Here is a 17,191-nt window from a genome sequence, read left to right as displayed (position 1 = left end):
CTGCACTCCTGCTCCAGCGACAAAGCATTGAGGGTGGGGCCACAGCCCTGGTTCACAACACAGCTCTGCCCTTTCCTGGCTCTGCAACCTTGTCCGGCTCTTGACCTCTCTGAGCCTCAGTTTCTTTATCTGTAAAGTGGGAATCTTACACTCGCTTCAAAGGGAGGCTGTTGTAGCTACATGAGGCAGCCCCGGTAAAGGGCCCAGCATGGCACGGAGAGCCGTCGGTGCTGGCTCCACCGTCACTCCAACGTGCAGGTTCCGGGCTCCTGTGTGAGCTGTGTGTGCCCTGGGGGAGGTGGGGATGTTACTTAATTCCCACTATTTTGGGGAAGAAGTCACGGGTCTGTCTCCTCTCCCAGGGGCCCTGCAGGTCTCCCCACAGAGGGCCCCACAGCCGCCCCCAGGAGCGGGAGCCGGGAGGCCGAGGCAGTGCCCTATCTGGAGGGCCCGGCCTCCCACCTGTGCCACGGCTTCGACAGTGGCCCTGACTCTCGCACCGGCTCTGGCCCTGACCGTGACGCCCCTGATGGTACCAGCGACGTGTCCTCTGTGGTGAGCTGGGCGTGGGAGGCCGGGGCAAGAGCGGGTCGCCCCTCCGTGCCAGCCCCGGAGCCCCACCCAGACTGCAGACAAGGCTGAGCCTCTCATGCCAGGGAACTGGCCCAGGTCCGCTAGAGACTTAGCCAGCACCTCGGGCCCCCCAAACCACCCCCCTGGGAGGGGCAGGGGGCTCTGCAGGGCCAGCCCAGGAGGGCGGTGGGGGCCTGGCTGTGAAAAGACGGAGCAAGGAGTTTCAGTTGGGAGGGAGCTCCGGGTGAATCACCAATGGGCCCAGGCTGCCCAAAACTCTCAGGTCACAGAGGGCCCAGATGTTGGGCATGGTGTCCGGAGCAAGAATGGGACTGGCCCTGGTCACCTAATGCTGAGCCCCATGACCAGTGACCAGCCCTGGCACTGATCTCCGAGGGACAGAGGAAAGCGAGCAGGCTGGGGGCCTGGCAAGGGCTGGGAGCCATTTAGCCGGGAGAAGAGGACAGACTCAGGAGAACTTCCTGGGGTATTCAGTCCTCAAAGGGCTGTCATGGGGTAGAAGAGGCAGCCTGTCCCTGTGACCCCCGGGGGAAGTGACGGGAAGTTAAGGGCCAGGGGCCAGGGGCTCAGGAAGGCGCCCCACCCCGGTCTGAGGTAGAGACTTTTATGGCTCTGTTTTGGAGCAAAACAACTGAGGCTCAGAGAAGGGAAGCAACTTATCTGAGGCCACACGTCTGGGCAGTGGTGGGGCGAGGTTTGAACCCACTTCCTGGACACTGGGGGTGTCTCTGGGGCAGGGGCTGCTATGCCAGGGCCCTCCTACCACATGAATTCCGCCTGCCCTGGGTTCAGGTCCCCTCCCATATAAACCATTTCCCAGCCGTGTGACTTTGGGCGCGTTCTCAGCTCCCGCCGACACGCCTGCCTCGCAGGGTCGGTGGACAACTAGCGAGTTAACACCTGCGGAGAGCCCAGCACAGGGCTGGGTGCACAGCAGGTGCTCTTTCAATGTCAGTTCCTTTCCCTTCTCTACCCATCCCATGGTGGGAGCGCAGGCCTGGGGCTTTCTTTTTACCCTCCAAACACGCTTTCTCTTCCCTTCCCTGGCAGGACTGGGACACCGTCGAGAGGTGGGAGGCAGTCCCCAGCTGGGACAAGCTCACCGTGATGATCCCGCGGAAGCCGCAGGAGGGGCCCAGAGCTGACAGCGCCCGAAGGGCTCCATCAGTTCTCAACCGGTCCCCTGTGGGAGGAGACACTGCAGGCCAGAAAAAGGAGGGTGAGTCCTTCTGCCAGGCCAGGTTGGTCCCTGTGACCACAGTGTGGTGATGGTGAGGGGCCTGAAGCCCAGAGAGCCATCTCACTGGCCATCTGGGCCCCTGAGCACGTCTTACTTTGGTAGCTCAAGTCTTAATAATAGTAACAGTTCCCATAGAATTATGGAACAGCCATGATGTGCCATGCAACCTGCTTTAAATACATCATCTCGCAATTGGGGGGTTAAGATCTTGAGGTTGCAAGTGACAGAAACTGGCTGAGTAAAAAGTCTAGGGGGATGTGACTTCAGGTATGGCTGGATCCAGGTGTTCAAGCAGCATCAGAGATCTTGTCTCTGCTTTGCCTTCTTCTGTGTTGGCTTCATTCTCAGCCAAACCCTCCCCCGACAGTGGCATGATGAACAGCAGCAGTGCCAGGCTGTATCTCACCTGCTTATCAACTCCCAAGAAAGAGGCTACAATCTTCCCAAGAGATGTAGCTAAAGTTCCAGGAAGGGTTCTCCCTGGGGTCCAGCATGGGTCATATGTCCAACCTGGTGATCAAGAATGGGGTCAGCCCCTTGTGCAAACCTCATGGCCTAAGAGTAAGGGAGAGCAGATTGCCCAGAGAAAATCAAAGTGATGTTCCCACAGCAAAGGAAAAGGCTGCTGGTCAGTCCAAGCCCACAGATGCCCATGACACTGGTCAGCATCTTGCTAATATACAAGCCCAGTGTCCTCGGCACAAGAGTTTGGGCCCTCCCTCACTACTGCACTGTGTTGCCTCCTGGTCTGTGTCTTTAGCATCATCAGGATTTGGAGATGTGGGGCCACGCCATCCATGTCCTAAGCCTGACGGGCAGTCCTGGCTTCCCCTGGCTCCTGTAGCATTCAGTCATCAAACATGCGAGCATTAACTGCATGTAAGACCTGGTGTGAGACACCCTGGGGGTTCAGGAGGAGTGAGACGTGGTCCCTGCCCAGAAAGCTCAGCAGCTAGTGAAGCAGACAGATGCGAGGTGATGAGCAAGAGCCCAGGACAGAGATCGGTGTGCTGTGCTGTGAGTGAAGGGCTGGGTGGGGCCGGGGGCAGAGGAGAAAGAGCCTCCTTCCAGCCGGGGAAGGACTCACAGAGGGCTGCCTTCTGGACCTGGCGCTCTGGCTGAAGAATCAGCCCGGGCAAAGGCTTGGAGGTGTGAGCAGGGGGTGTCCTGGTCATGTACAGTGTGAGCATAGATGGGAGTGGACAGTTGGGCCAGACCATGCTGGGCCTCAACGGTCTAGCCAAGGAGTTTGGACTTTCTTCTCTAAGTAGTGGGGAGCCATGGAAGGTTTTCGAGGTGGGGAGTGATGTAATTGGACCTGTGCCTTAGGAAGTTCACCAGGGAAAATGTGGGAAGGATGAATTGGAGCCGGGCGAGGCTGAGGGGTGAGAAACCAGTAGAAGGACTGTTGCAGCCCCTGTCATGATCAAAGTTCAGGCTCGAATCACTGGCTGATGCTAAAGTCCTGGGTGAAAGGTTGTTGGGGAACAGGATACTGATATGGTCTCAAAGTATCAGCCCTCAGGTTGCACATGGATTACAGAGGGAAAGGCACCCTTAGGATGGGAAGATCCGGCAGACACCGCCTTGACCAAGTGGCCGCTCAGCCTCCCATTGTGGGGCAAAGTGGCCTCAGGTGCCCTCATGTGATGCACCGGGGAGGACCTGGTATCCTTTCTGAGTCTTCCTGCTCAAAATACATCACCTGGGGCTGGTCCTGTAGCCAAGTGGTTAAAATTCGGCATGCTCTGCTTCAGCAGCCCGGGTTCGTGGGTTGGATCCCAGGCATAGACCTACTCCACTCATTGGCCATGCTGTGGAGGCATCCCACATACAAAATAGAGGAAGATTGGCACAGATATTAACTTGGGGCAAATCTTCCTCACCAAAAAAAAAAAAAAAAAGCATCACCTGCGTCTAATCTCCAAAAAACATCAGACAAACCCAAATTGAGGGGCATTCTGCAAGATAGCTGACTGGACTCTTCATGAAAGGCAAAGAGCTGGGGAATTGTTCTCGAATAAAAGAGGTTGCAGAGACAGGGAAGCGAAATGCCGTGTGTGATCCTGGTTTGGATTCAGGAGAGGAAAAGATCCAGTTGTTGGGGCAGCTGTGGCTGTGGGTGTGAGAGCTCTGAGCAAGAGTGTTAGAGAGTGGGAGTGCCCGGCCGAGGGTCAGGGCCTCTCTCCCCGGCCGCTCCTTCTCGCTCCCCTTTCCTGATGCCTCCTCCTCTGCTCGCCCTTCAAATATCGGATGCCCCAGCGCCCAGTCCTGGGCCCCCTTCTGTCCTCTGCCTGCACACTCAGCTGCTCGACTTTCAGTACTATCTGGAAAAATCGATGACTCCTGAGTCTACCCCTCTGGTCTTGATTTCTCCCCTGAACTCTAGTTCTTCTGGACTATGGACCTGTCCCCGGGGTGTAAGATAGCACCTTAAACTCACCCCAGCACTCTATTCCGCTCATTTGATAGAACTTATTGAGCGCCTACTGTGTGCCAGGCTCTCCGAGTGCTGGAGAAACTGCAGTGAACAAGACGGACACGGAGCTGGCAGCCCAGGGGAGGGAAGGCACACAGGACACAGAGGAAAAGCTAGACCAGAGAGCGGTGACTGACGTGGAGAATCCGGACAGGAGGCTGTGAGGGCGAGTGGCCGGGTGGACAGCGAGGGCCTCTCTGGAGAGGTGACATTGCAGCCGAGATCTGGTTCAGAAGCAGGAGGAACAGCCGCTGCAGAGGGCCTAAGAAGGAGACAGAGGTGGCGGGTTCAAGGGGCAGAAGGCAAGTGGGGTGATGGAAGCGTGTGGAGCGTGGGAGAGGATGGAGAGGAGGATGTTGTGGGGGGCCACCTGTAACCTGACCCCCTTCCGGACCCGTTTCCCCTGCAGTCTGCTCTGTGTCACCATCTGACCGGCAGCCCAGGCCCCAGATCCCCTGTTATTGTGACCCCTCTTTCCTCCCCCTTTATATCCAACCCTCAGCAGTTCTGGTCAGCTGTGCCTCCAAATCGCACCCCAAATCTGTCCCCTTCTTGCCACCTGTACCGCTACTCCAGGATATTGCGGGCACCCCCTCAACATCTCCCATTTCTGACCTGGTCTCTTTCGGTCGCCCCCAACCCCCCAGCAGCTGGAGCCATCTTTTAAAACCGTTAATCAGATCTTGACACCACCCACCCCCACCGCCTGCCCTATCAGGCCCCAGGGAGAGGGTGTGGGAAGTAGCAGTAACACAGGGCCGCCCCAGGGCACCAATGGCCTGATAGGCGGCGGGATTTTGTACTAAATACCTGCTTTCTTGCTCTTAAACACGGGGCAGTGGGCTAGGGGAGCCTCACTGTGTGACCTGCTCAATAAATGTCAGTCATCACTGTCTACCTGGTGGCAGGTTCCCAAATTGCAGCCAGGGGACCAGGGTCCGGGCAGAATTCCTCAACTCCAAGAGGCTAGGAACTCCTTGGCATCGCTCTAGGGGCTCCTCCCGGGGTGCCAGGCACACTCCATGGGGCAGGCTGTGCAGAGCGGAGCTGGCTGAGGGACAGGACACAGTGCCCTGGGCCATCGGTAGAGACAGCCCCGTGTGCCCACTAAGGGGGCTGTAGGAGTGAAGTCGGACCCTGGGTGGGCTAGGCTCAAAGGGAGGTTTGAGTTGGGTGGGAGGGGAAGAAACCGGGGCTGGGGGCACTGACCCAGCTGCGGGCTCCTGGGACCGGTGGCAGCCCCGTCTCAGCCAGCTCCGTGCTCACGGGGTGGGGAAGACTCCAGCACGAGGCAGGACTCAGAGCAGGAGGGCGGCAGCACAGGGTTACTGAGCACTTAGGGTTTGCTAGGCCCGTTCCGGAGCCCAGGAGACGTGACGGAAAGCAAAAAGCTGAGGCCCTACCCACATGGAGCAAGGAGGCCAGTGGGGGCGGGGGGAGCCTTGCCAGCCTTGGGAAATCCCTGGATTTTATTCTAAGTGGATTTTATTCTAAGTCGGGACCCCCTGAAGTTTTTTCAACCTTTTATTCTGAAATAATTTTCGATTTATGAAAGAGTTGCCAGGAAAGTGCAGAGCGTTTCCATTTCACCCTCACCTGTGTTCCCCTCCGTTAACGTCTTACATAACCGTACCAAAATGAAGACCTGAACGTTAGTCCAATGCTAGTAACTAAACCAGACTTTGGGATTCCCCAGTCTTTCCACTAATGTCCCTTTTCTGGTCCAGGGCCCCATCCATGATCGTATGTTGCGTTTGTCACTGTGTCTCCTTGGTCTCCTCCAATCTGTGGTCGCTTTTCGGTCTCTCCTTGTAAGCACGGGCCATCTAACTAGGGGTGTCTTGGAAAGGATCTCCCTGGATGGGACGATGACCTCGGTCCCAGAGGGCATATGTTGGGGGCTATTGCAACGACCCAGGGGAGAAATGAGGGTGGGGAAGGAGAAGGAGGCGGATGAGAGAAGCAGGCAGGTTTGGACCGCGTGGGGCATCGTCCATCAGGCAACAAGAACGCAAATTTTAAGCGCTGCCACGTGATAGGTTCCCGTTCCTTGCTAGGTGCTGGGAATATAGACTTCAGTGATGCCAGCTCAGAAGGTGGGAGGAGGCAGAAGTTTCAAAGGGGGAGGAGAGAGAATCTTAAACATGGCCTTTAATGAAGACAGTCATAGCTCCTTCAAGATGAGGCCACAAAACCCTTTACTTCTCTCCTGAAGCTGCAGCCCAGGGACATGCAAATAACTTATAGCCACCACATGCTCGGTGACCAAGTGACTGAGGGGGTTGGAGGGTGACACCACCATCATGGCGGCCCCTTCATGGGGATGGGAGTTGTGAAGGGGTTACTGTTTAATCCCTTAGACCAGGGCTTCTTAAACTGTATGTACATGCAAATCACCTGGAGTCTTATTAACATGTGGGTTGTGATGCCCAGGGTGGGACCTGAGATTCTGCATTTCTAGCAAACTCCCAGGTGAGGCCAGTGCTGCCCGTTCACCAGAGGCTATGCCATCTCTGCACCCATCTCCCCCTCGTGGCGGCCCTGAGCGCACCCTCCGGGGCAGGGCCTCTGGGTACGAGGCACGGGAGCTTTCCAGAGCTATCCCCCATGGAAGAGGCTCCTGAGAAGAGACGGGAGAATTTCTGGGAATCCAGCTGCAGGAAGTAGAACTGAGAATGGAAAGTGGTTAGGTGGCTGCCTCCAGATCCACCTCTCCCTCTCTGGCGTCCCTGGGCTATTGTCAAAACTGCTCTCTACGAGCTTGCTAGTTCTCTGACTTGTCCATGGACCCCCAGATGATGTCACTTTCCAGCTCTGGAGTCCACTTCCCAGTGATTGAGTCAGCCTGGGTTTCAATTTCAAATTCCCAGCCTCAGTTTGAGAGAGGCGTCTGAATCCTCCAGTGTGCCTTGGTCAAGGGGGTGGAGTCACCTGCTATGGACGGCAGGTCCTCTCAGAAGAGGGTGTAGGGTCTGCCCTAGTCCCCTGTCCCAGGGGACAAAGAAAGATAGGGTGTGAGAGCTGCCTGGACCTCTCCCTTTACCTTCAACCTCCCTCTGCCCTTTCCAGACACTGGCAGTGGGAGCCGAAGCGCTGGGCAGCACTGGGCGAAGCTCCGGGGAGAAAGCAGGTACTTCTCCTTGGAGCGGCATCAGCCAGCGCTAAACCCGGCTGCCTCTGGAACACCGCAGAGTGGACCTCGAAGTGCCACCTCGCAGGCTTCCTCTCTCCATCGTTCTGCCCAAAAGGACGTTGCCCAGGCTGCTTCCACACAATTCAATACCCCCCCAGCCTCCTCTCCCGCGAGAACCACCCAACGGGACAACCCCAGAACCTCATCCACCCAACAGGACGTCCCCAGGACCTCTTCCACACAGCGGAACACCCCCAGAGCATCCTCTCCCTCAAGAACCACCCAACGGGACAACCTTAGAACCTCGTCCACCCAACTAAACAATCCTCAAGTTTCCTCTCCCACCAAAGCCACCCAGGAAGACAACTCCAGAACCTCTTCTACCCAACAGGACAACCCTCAAACTTCTTTTCCTACGTGTACTCCCCAACGAGAAAACTCCAGAACATCCTGTGCCCAATCGGACAACCCCAGAGCCTCCTCTCCCAACCGACCCACTCAGAGGGAAAGCTCCAGAACACCCTGTGCCCAACGGGACAACCCAAGAGCCTCCTCTCCCAACCGAGCCACCCAACGAGAAAGCTCCAGAACACCCTGTGCCCAACGGGACAACCCAAGAGCCTCCTCTCCCAACCGACCCACTCAGAGGGAAAGCTCCAGAACACCCTGTGCCCAACGGGACAACCCAAGAGCCTCCTCTTCCAACCGACCCAGTCAGTGGGAAAGCTTCAGAACACCCTGTGCCCAACGGGACAACCCCAGAGCCTCCTCTCCCAACCGACCCACTCAGTGGGAAAGCTCCAGAACACCCTGTGCCCAACGGGACAACCCAAGAGCCTCCTCTCCCAACCGATCCACTCAACGAGAAAGCTCCAGAACATCTTGTGCCCAACGGGACAACCCCAGAGCCTCCTCTCCCAACCGACCCACTCAGTGGGAAAGCTCCAGAACACCCTGTGCCCAACGGGACAACCCCAGAGCCTCCTCTCCCAACCGACCCACTCAGTGGGAAAGCTCCAGAACACCCTGTGCCCAACGGGACAACCCCAGAGCCTCCTCTCCCAACCGACCCACTCAGTGGGAAAGCTCCAGAACACCCTGTGCCCAACGGGACAACCCAAGAGCCTCCTCTCCCAACCGACCCACTCAGTGGGAAAGCTCCAGAACACCCTGTGCCCAACGGGACAACCCAAGAGCCTCCTCTCCCAACCGAGCCACCCAACGAGAAAGCTCCAGAACATCCTGTGCCCAACGGGACAACCCCAGAGCCTCCTCTCCCAACCGACCCACGCAGTGGGAAAGCTCCAGAACACCCTGTGCCCAACGGGACAACCCCAGAGGCTCCTCTCCCAACCGAGCCACCCAACGGGACAACCCCAGAACTTCTTGTATTCAACAGAACTCCCCTAGAACCTCTTCTACCCAACGGGCTAACCCTAAAACCTCTTGTACCCAATGGGATAACCTCAGAACCTCTTTTATCCAACGGGACAACCCGCGATCCTCTTCCTTTCGGCAGGGCAACCCTGGATCTTCCTCCCCTCAGTGCTGCACCCAACAGGACAATCCCGGACCATCATCTCCCCGTCGTTCCACTCAACAGAACAATCCTAGGAATTCTTCTCCCCATCGCACTAACAAAGACATTCCCTGGGCCTCCTTTCCCCTCCGGCCCACCCCGAGTGATGGCCCCCGAACCTCTTCCCCATCTCGCTCCAAGCAAAGTGAGGTTCCCTGGGCATCCATTGCCCTCCGGCCAACCCAAGGTGACAGGCCTCAGGCCTCATCTCCCGCTAGACCAGCCCAGCGTGACCCACTCCAGTCTTCCTCTGGTCCCACCCAGCACAGCTCATCATCTCGGGCCACTTCTTCCTCCCATGGCCCAGGCCACCACAGTGCCCCCCGGACTTCCATGCCTCTGCACCCAGCTACCCATGGCGCACCCCAGACCTCTCCATGTGCTGTGTGCATTGGGCACCGGGATGCCCCTCGAGCCTCTTCACCTCCTCGCTATTTGCAACATGACCCCTTCGCCTTCTTCCCAGACCCCCACGCATCTGAGAGTGAGTCGCCCCACTACGACTCCCCCAACATACCCCCAGCCGTATGCATTGGACACCGGGACGCCCCCTGGGCTTCCTCACCCCCCCGCCACACCCAGTTCGACCCCTTCCCCTTCCTCCCAGACACTTCAGATGCTGAGATCCAGTCCCCCCAGCATGACCCTCCTCAGTTCCCCCGACCTGTGTGTATTGGGTACCGCGATGCACCCCGGGCCTCCTCCCCACCACGCCAGGCCCCAGAGCCCTCCCTCTTGTTCCAGGATCTCCCCAGGGCTAGCACCGAGAGCCTTGTCCCCTCCACAGACTCTCTGCATGAACCCCCCCACATCCCCACCCCTGTGTGCATTGGGCACCGGGATGCACCTTCCTTCTCGTCCCCACCACGCCAGGCCCCCGAGCCCTCCCTCTTCTTCCAGGACCCCCCAGGGACTAGTATGGAGAGCCTGGCCCCCTCCACCGACTCTCTGCGTGGCTCCCCAGTGCTGCCCCCACAAGTGTGCATTGGGCATCGAGATGCACCTCGAGCCTCGTCCCCACCTCGCCACCCACCCAGTGACCTAGCACTTCTGGCACCCTCACCTCCACCAGGCAGCTCGGGGGGCTCCCGGAGCTCCATGCCCCCTGGGGAGACCAGGCACAACTTGGAGAGGGAGGAGTACACCATGCTGGCTGACCTGCCCCCGCCCAGGAGGCTGGCGCAGAGTGATCCAGGGCCCCAGTGCAGCAGTGGGGGCCGCACCCGCAGCCCTGGCCGCGCGGAGGTGGAGCGCCTCTTCGGGCAAGAGCGCAGGTGAGCCCAGGGCGGGGTCAGCCAGGTGGGTTGGGGAGGAGTCTTGGCCCCGGGACAGGTGGATGATTCACAGGCTTAGGTTGCCCTATGGAAAGGATTTAGATGCCCGCCCTGCCACTAACTGGCTGTGTGACCTTGGGCAAGTCACTTCATCTCTCTGTATCCACATCTTAGGAGGGTTTTTTTGACAATTAAGTGATGCTGTGCATAGCCTGGTGGTTAGTAGCGAAGGCCAGGGTCAAGCAGACTGGGTTCAAATCCTGGGTCAAAGCCACTCCCCAAGCTGTGCGACCTGGCAAAGTGACTTAACCCACCCGAGCCTCAGTTTCCTCATCTGTAAAATGGGGAGGGCATTAGTACATTAGTTTCCTTTGATCTAGAGTCACAGGTTTATTTTGTTTTTTCTTCCTCCCGTGAGATGCGAGAAGAGAGTGCCCACAATTCTTTTCTGGCTTAACAAAGAAAACTCACACGGCCCATGCGTTTCAGAAACAGAGATGTCAACTTAAAACATATGGCCAGAGCCACACATTTTAAACAGGAGAACTCACAGAATTATAGACTTTTTAGAGGTGAAATGTGACTTTCCTGGGACCTGGTGACAATGCCGAAGTCCAGGTATCTGGCTAGTCCGTCGGTCAGCAGCACTATTCAGACAAGGCAGTTTAGGACCCAGCAGAGTATCTGCTGTTCCACAGCCATGGGGAGGGGAAGCGTTTCCTCCCCATCTGGCTGAGATTTCTTTCTCCAGCAGTTCCAGCCTTGGAGTTTTCGAGGATCAGGACTGGAATTCCATTAGTTAGAGTCAAGAAAACGGCAGAAAAGTAGGTGTGGAAGTCTCAAAGCTTTCAGTGCACAATTCAGTGAATTACAGTGTCTTTACCGAGACCAAGTTGTACAACCATCACGGCAACCTAATTTTACTAATATTTTGCATCTAGAATTCCTCTCTTTGTTGTCCTTTAGGCAACATTTTCTCTTAGATTTGAATCTGCAGGAGAAACCTTATCTCTTCTTTTTTCTTACAGGGATAACTTTTAGAGAGAGAAAGCGTTTGTAATACAAGCCCAGAATATGTTTATATTTTCATTAACCATTTAATTGTTTTTACACAGTTATTTCTAATCATTTTATTTTACTCTCTTTGAAGTAGATTACTTTTTTAAAGCTTTTTTTGAGGTATAATTGATATACAAATAATTGCATATAATGTATACATTTTGGTGAAGTAGATTATTTACTTTTTAACCAAGGTTTTATAATTCTACTGAGTAATTAAATTTCTTCCTCTTGTATGGCACTTTTTCCAAGTAGAAAACCATTCGTCCTCTGAAGATGAAGTTTTAAAAGCTATTTCAGTATCTGTAAGGGGCAGACTGAAATTTATGAGTGGGTGGCTGGAGAGCTGCCTTTGATCTTCTCCCACTTATTCAGTCAACACGTGTTTATTGAGCATCTACTCTGTGCAAGCATCATTCTAACTGAGCCTGGAAATTTTTTCTCAAAAAAATCACATTAAAGCATTAGGAATTTTGGCTTAATATCTTCATTCCCCGGCCCCCCCCCGCCCCCCCCATGCCTTTGGGATCTCTTATCTTAGAGTCATATAAGCATTTCGTAGTCTCTTGAATTCAAAACAGAGCCTTCATGGAATTTGCTAGATTTGACAGCTTTTGTCCTTTAATACTCTCTGGAGGTGGAAGAGCTCATCCAAGCTTCCAAAGGAAACGCGTTTCCTTTGTCACCCTCGCTGCAGCCACACCAACCCTTAGGGACAGGTGGCCCAGGGGACACAGTTGCTTCAGCATCAGAAGGGTTGGGTCTCTGGAGGAGTTTCAGAATCTTCTTGAGTCCTTCCCTCTTCTCTCTCAATTCCACATGGAGGGGGAAATTCCCAGAAGGATCACTGAGCCAGCTGGAGTTTCTACGGAAAATGCATCCACTCGAGAGAGAGCACACATTTGCCTCGCTGCCCTGTACTGAGTATTTCCTCCATTACCTGACACACACACACACACCCCCACCCCCACCCCGGTCACATTTGGGGCTTTTGCTTTATAAAGGCTCCTATGCTCTGTTCTGGGGAGAACTCATTCTAAGGCCTCAGATCTCACGGAGCGAGGAACCGCCCTCACTTCAAATTAGATTAAAAGTTGAACCTGATCAGGCAGCCGCAACTGTGGTTCCCCGTGAGTCAGCTGCTAAGAACTGCTAAAACTGATCTCATTTACGCATCCGATTCTAACAACATTGGAAAAGCCATGAGACGACAACAACAAACCCCAAACCCGTAATTTTTCTACTCTCCAAAGCCCGTAGGGTTTCCCAAGCTGCGGGCAGATCGCTGAGACCCGCGTAGAGATTCCTCTTTCTTCCCGTTTTGCTGGCTCGGTCAGGGCTCAGCACTGAGGTGTCTTCTTCAGGCTTCTCCTGGTTCAGTTCAACCACGAGAGGCGCATCTCCATTTGTCGGTTTAGATGAAGTCAGGCTCCGACCCTGTTGACGCGGATCTCCAGTGGAGTGGTTAGGTCTTTTGTCTTGACCCCCTTACACACAGGAGGGGAGAGACGTGGGCCCAGATTCGGTTTGGTGTGCCTACCTTTCAACAGAGATGTCACGTTGAATATTAATAACCATGGCAACCAATTACTAGGCAAGACAGCTACCCGGAACCAGGGACTTTTTACAGCTCAGAGGTTATCTTTGGTGCACGTGGCAACAGCGCCTGAAGTCCGGGTGTCTGAGGATGACATCTGCATGGACAGATTACAGTGGCCTTTCTGGAATTGTCGGGGAAGCGGGGATGTTTCTTCCTTCTGATCTTGCTGAGAGCTCTTTTACCAACAGCTAGCATGGCCCAGAGTTTTCAGGCTAAATGCTGGAATCCTGTTAGTCAGTATGGAGGGGTAAATGGTGGGCCTGGGAAATCCAAAACTTACCAATCGGACAGGAAGAGGGCAGAAAGAATGGAACATAGGGGCATGGAGCCTTCTGCATCTCCCATCCCCACCCCGTGGGTTGTGTGAGATGAAATGAGATGGTCAGGGGCTTGGCCCCTGGAACACAGGAAGTGCTCAATGAATGTCTGCCATTATGATCCTGTGTGCACAGTGCCTGGCACACAGTAGGTGCTCAATAAATCTTACTTCCCTCAAGGACCAGTCTGACCTTTGTCTGGGGGTGAGTGATGGGCTGCTAGTGGGTGGCGGTCAGAGACAGGAAGTAGCAAGTGAGACAGGAGGCGGTCACAGCCAAGACAGAGCCCCCCACCTTGCTCACCCCCTTTCTCATTTCATCTTCACAACAGCCCCATGAGGCAGGGAGGGTAGAGCAGTTTCCCCCATTTTTCAGAAGGGGAAACTGAGGCCCTGAGAGGATCATCCCTTACTTAGGGCTCTTCAATGAACCTATGGTGGGATCCCTGGATCTCACACATCTCCTCCCTTTGGGGGTGTGAGTAGAGGACTGGGATGGCAGGCGTGGGACGGTCCCAAGGGCCCTCAGAGGGGCGGCTGCATTTGCTCATAGGAAGTCCGAGGCACCGGGGGCCTTCCAGGCCCGGCAGGAGGGGCGGTCACAGCGGCCCGGCCAAGGTCAGAGCCAACTTCTCCGAAGACAGTCCAGCCCTGCCCTCAGCAGGGAGGTGAGCACCATGAGCCTGCCCCGGGCCCCTGCAGCCCCCAAGGAGTGGGCCCCTGTGTCTCCCCTTCCCCAGGTACCAGGCAGGGGTCCTGGGAAGGGAGGTCCTTTATGAAGGAGTCAGAGTCCCAATCCTGGGTGTCTGGCTCCCCCCTCTTCCAAACAGCCAGCAGCTCTTGGGAAATTGAGAAGGACCCCAAATTCGTCCTTTGAAGATGGCCCTTCCATGCTGTCCCCTTCCTTCATTAGGTACCTGCTATCCTGAGAAGGTTTCAGGGAAAGCCTCAGATAGCTCAATCCAGCTCTAAGGGCCATCTCTTCCAGGGTGGGGATTTGTCTTCTTGAAGAAAGTTTTAGAGGGCAAGGCCCGACCCAGTGGAATGGAGTATTGGTGGTGGAAATTCCGGCACCTGATAGCCCAGGTTGGAATCAATATCTTGTAGGGAGGGGAAGCGGGGAAAGTGAGCAGCTCTTTGCAGATCTCTTTCTGGAACTGAGGAAAGTGGGTGAGAGGGAAGAGCTGACCCCCCACCCCCTCCCAGGGAGGACTCCAGAGACCTGGGGACTTTTCCACCCGCTTTTGTCCAGGCTGCTGGGAGGACGCAGCTTGTCTCCCCCTGGGGCCTGGCTAACACCCGAGTTTCCCACCCTCCTAGACAGAGGCCACCCAGTTGGGGTCTTGGAGCCTCACCCACCCCCTCACCTCATCCTCAGGTAACCAAGCCCCTTGTGAAGCAGGCAGAACCAGCCCAGCGGAGCCGAGCAGAGCCCCCTCGTCCCAGGAGCCCCGAGAGGCGGCCTGAGGGGGACCAGCGGCTCCAGGGGTCCTCGCCGCCCCCGAGGACATCAGTCAGGACCCCCGAGAGGCAGCAGCAGACAGAGAGACCTCCGGAGAGTGGCTGGGTGGGCCAAAGGCAGCCTCTGGTGGGGTGGCGGAGTCAGGAGGAGCTGCCAGGATCCCGGGGCCCTCACAGACGGCTGGAGAGAGGCTGGAGCAGCCAGGAGGAGGACCTGGGCCTAGGGGGCTGGCAAGGACTTGGGGAGCCCAGCTGGGGAGCTGCCAGAGCCCCGGAGGGAACACACAGGGGCCCTCCCAGGGAGTCTGAGGAGAGCTGGGGGCAGCTGGGTGGCCCCACCTGCCACAGGGGGCAATCAGAGGCCTGGGAGGAGCCCCCGGACAGGCCAGCTCAGAGGGGCTGGGGCAGCCTGCAGGAGCTGTCTAGTCCCCACCAGCCTGGGAGCCCCCCAGAGAACTCCAGGGCAGGCCCAGCAGAGTTCTCGAAATCCTGGAAGCCCGAGATGCCTATTGCCAGGGATGGGGGGGTTGAGGGAACATGCCCACACCTGCATGGCCCTGAGTGGCGACCTGAGCTGGACTGGAGGAACCTGGTAGGCCTTCTTGGGGCACCCAGAGAGGAGGCCTGGGCCCGTATGGAGGAGCCGATGCTCACTTCCCGTCTTCCAAGGCTGGACTGGGAAGGCCTCCTAGAGCTCCTGCAGGCCCAGCTGCCCCGAAAGGACCCAGCTGGCCACTGGGGTGGCCTGGCCACAGCTTCGGGGTCAGAGGTGGGTTTCCCAGGCACAGAGGGCGTCCTGGAGCGAGAGCAACACGGCCAACCTGAAGGCTGGGCTGAGGCCACCCTAGTCAATGGACACAGCCCTGGGCAGTGGCCCCAGAGCTCGGCCCAGCCGCCCAGCCCTGCCTGCATCTCCACCCAGTGGCCAAAGAGCAAAGTGACCAGTGGACCAGAGGCCTTGGCTATGGCTGGTCTGGAGGAGACGGGCCAGCTGGGGAGCAGAAGCCCTGCAGAGGGCCCCAGCTCGACACAGTGGGAGGTAAGTCCGTCTCACCTCCTACGGGCAGCCCGAAAGTCAGCCCCTCCCCAGACCAGCGTCTTTAGACAGCTCTCCCGTCAGCCCTTCAGCTCCTGCACACCCCCAAGGCTCAGGCCCAACCCTCCCTCCTGACCCGAACCTTTCCCAACTACCGCACTGCACAGCAGTGACAATGACCAACACTTTTTTGAGCGTTTACTATGCGCTAAGCCCTGGTCTGAATGTTTGGTGGCTATTCTCATTTAATCTCCATAGCAACGCAACCTGATGAGAAAGGCACTGTTTTTTTACACATAAGGAAACTGAGACACAGAGAGGTTAAGCCGCTTGCCCAAGATCACACAACGAGGGCTGGGGCAGGGGTGGACCCCCGGTCTGCTCAGCGCAGATCACCCTGAGGCCCCCAGCAAGACGCTCCGCCCAGGGCCTTCTCCCCTGCCCCCGGCCCCACGACGCCTGGTTTATGTTGCTTCTGGTGGCTCCTACCTGACCCTGCCTGGGACTGCAGCCAGCATGGTCACGTCCCCTCCCCTGCTGTGTTCCTCGAAGTCCAGGGCAGCTCACTTACCCGTCTCCGGCCCCTACAGCTCTTTCGTGGCCTAAACGCTCCCTGGGTTCCGTTGGCTGCCGAGACGGGCTGCTTACACGAGGGCCCCTGTGCAGAGCAGGCCCAGTCCCTTCCCTGCCTCTGGCCCCGGGGGCAGGGTCACAGAGTCAGCGGTACTCTAGGGCTGCCCGGAGCATTGATCTGAGCCTTTCTCTGCAGATGGTGGGTGGGGAGGGTCCTGCAGGCCATGAGCCCTACCAACTCGGCCTCAGCTCCCCAGGAACGCAGCCCATGGGTTCAGACACCCAGCCTCTCTCAGCCCCGGTCTTCCCTGTAAGATGGGACCAACTTCCCTGACAGGCCCCATGGGATGACGCAGAGGCTCTTGCTCATTATTCCAGACCCTGCTCATCGCCACGTGTGCCGCCTCCCCATGGCTGATGGGGGAGGGCTGACAGTGTGTGGGGCCCGGCTTAGTGCCTCACATGCGTTGTCATACATGCCTCCACTAGACATGAGGCAGCTGCCACTGTTCCCTTTTTATAGATGAGGAAACTGAGGCTCAGACTTGTCAGGGATTTCCCATGGGTCACACAAGCATAAGTCATGAGAAAAGAGATCCAAGTCGATCCAAAGCCCGAGCTTCTGACCACGAAGTTGTCAAGGCTCTGAGCCCATGGCAGGACTGGGGAGCCACCTCCCCGTATTTAGTTACCTGTGGCTTTTGCTGATTTCCTCTCATTAGCTCAATGCACAGACACAAGAGATGTGGTGATGAGCCAGCTTGGTCCTGCCCCCAAATTGCTGTCAGGCTTGTTAGGGAGGCAGGCAGGCCACAGGCCGCTCAGGGAGGGCCAGAGGCTGTGTCCC

The 17,191-nt window shown here is 56.7% G+C and overlaps 1 protein-coding gene across 1 annotated transcript in view; it reads left to right on the top strand.

Moving 5' to 3' along the window:
- TRIOBP (TRIO and F-actin binding protein) overlaps positions 1-17,191 on the top strand; it is a 55,872-nt gene that overhangs the window by 7,659 nt on the left and 31,022 nt on the right. Inside the window, exons 4-8 of the mRNA XM_070506907.1 lie at positions 363-555; positions 1,645-1,813; positions 7,383-10,299; positions 13,828-13,942; positions 14,653-15,774. Coding sequence (XP_070363008.1) covers positions 363-555; positions 1,645-1,813; positions 7,383-10,299; positions 13,828-13,942; positions 14,653-15,774 — 4,516 coding nt within the window. The remainder of the gene's footprint in view (positions 1-362; positions 556-1,644; positions 1,814-7,382; positions 10,300-13,827; positions 13,943-14,652; positions 15,775-17,191) is intronic.

The sequence above is a fragment of the Equus asinus genome, chromosome 4, assembly GCF_041296235.1.
Source record: "Equus asinus isolate D_3611 breed Donkey chromosome 4, EquAss-T2T_v2, whole genome shotgun sequence".
NCBI classification, from domain to species: domain Eukaryota; kingdom Metazoa; phylum Chordata; class Mammalia; order Perissodactyla; family Equidae; genus Equus; species Equus asinus.
This window is presented reverse-complemented; position numbering and strand designations above follow the sequence as displayed.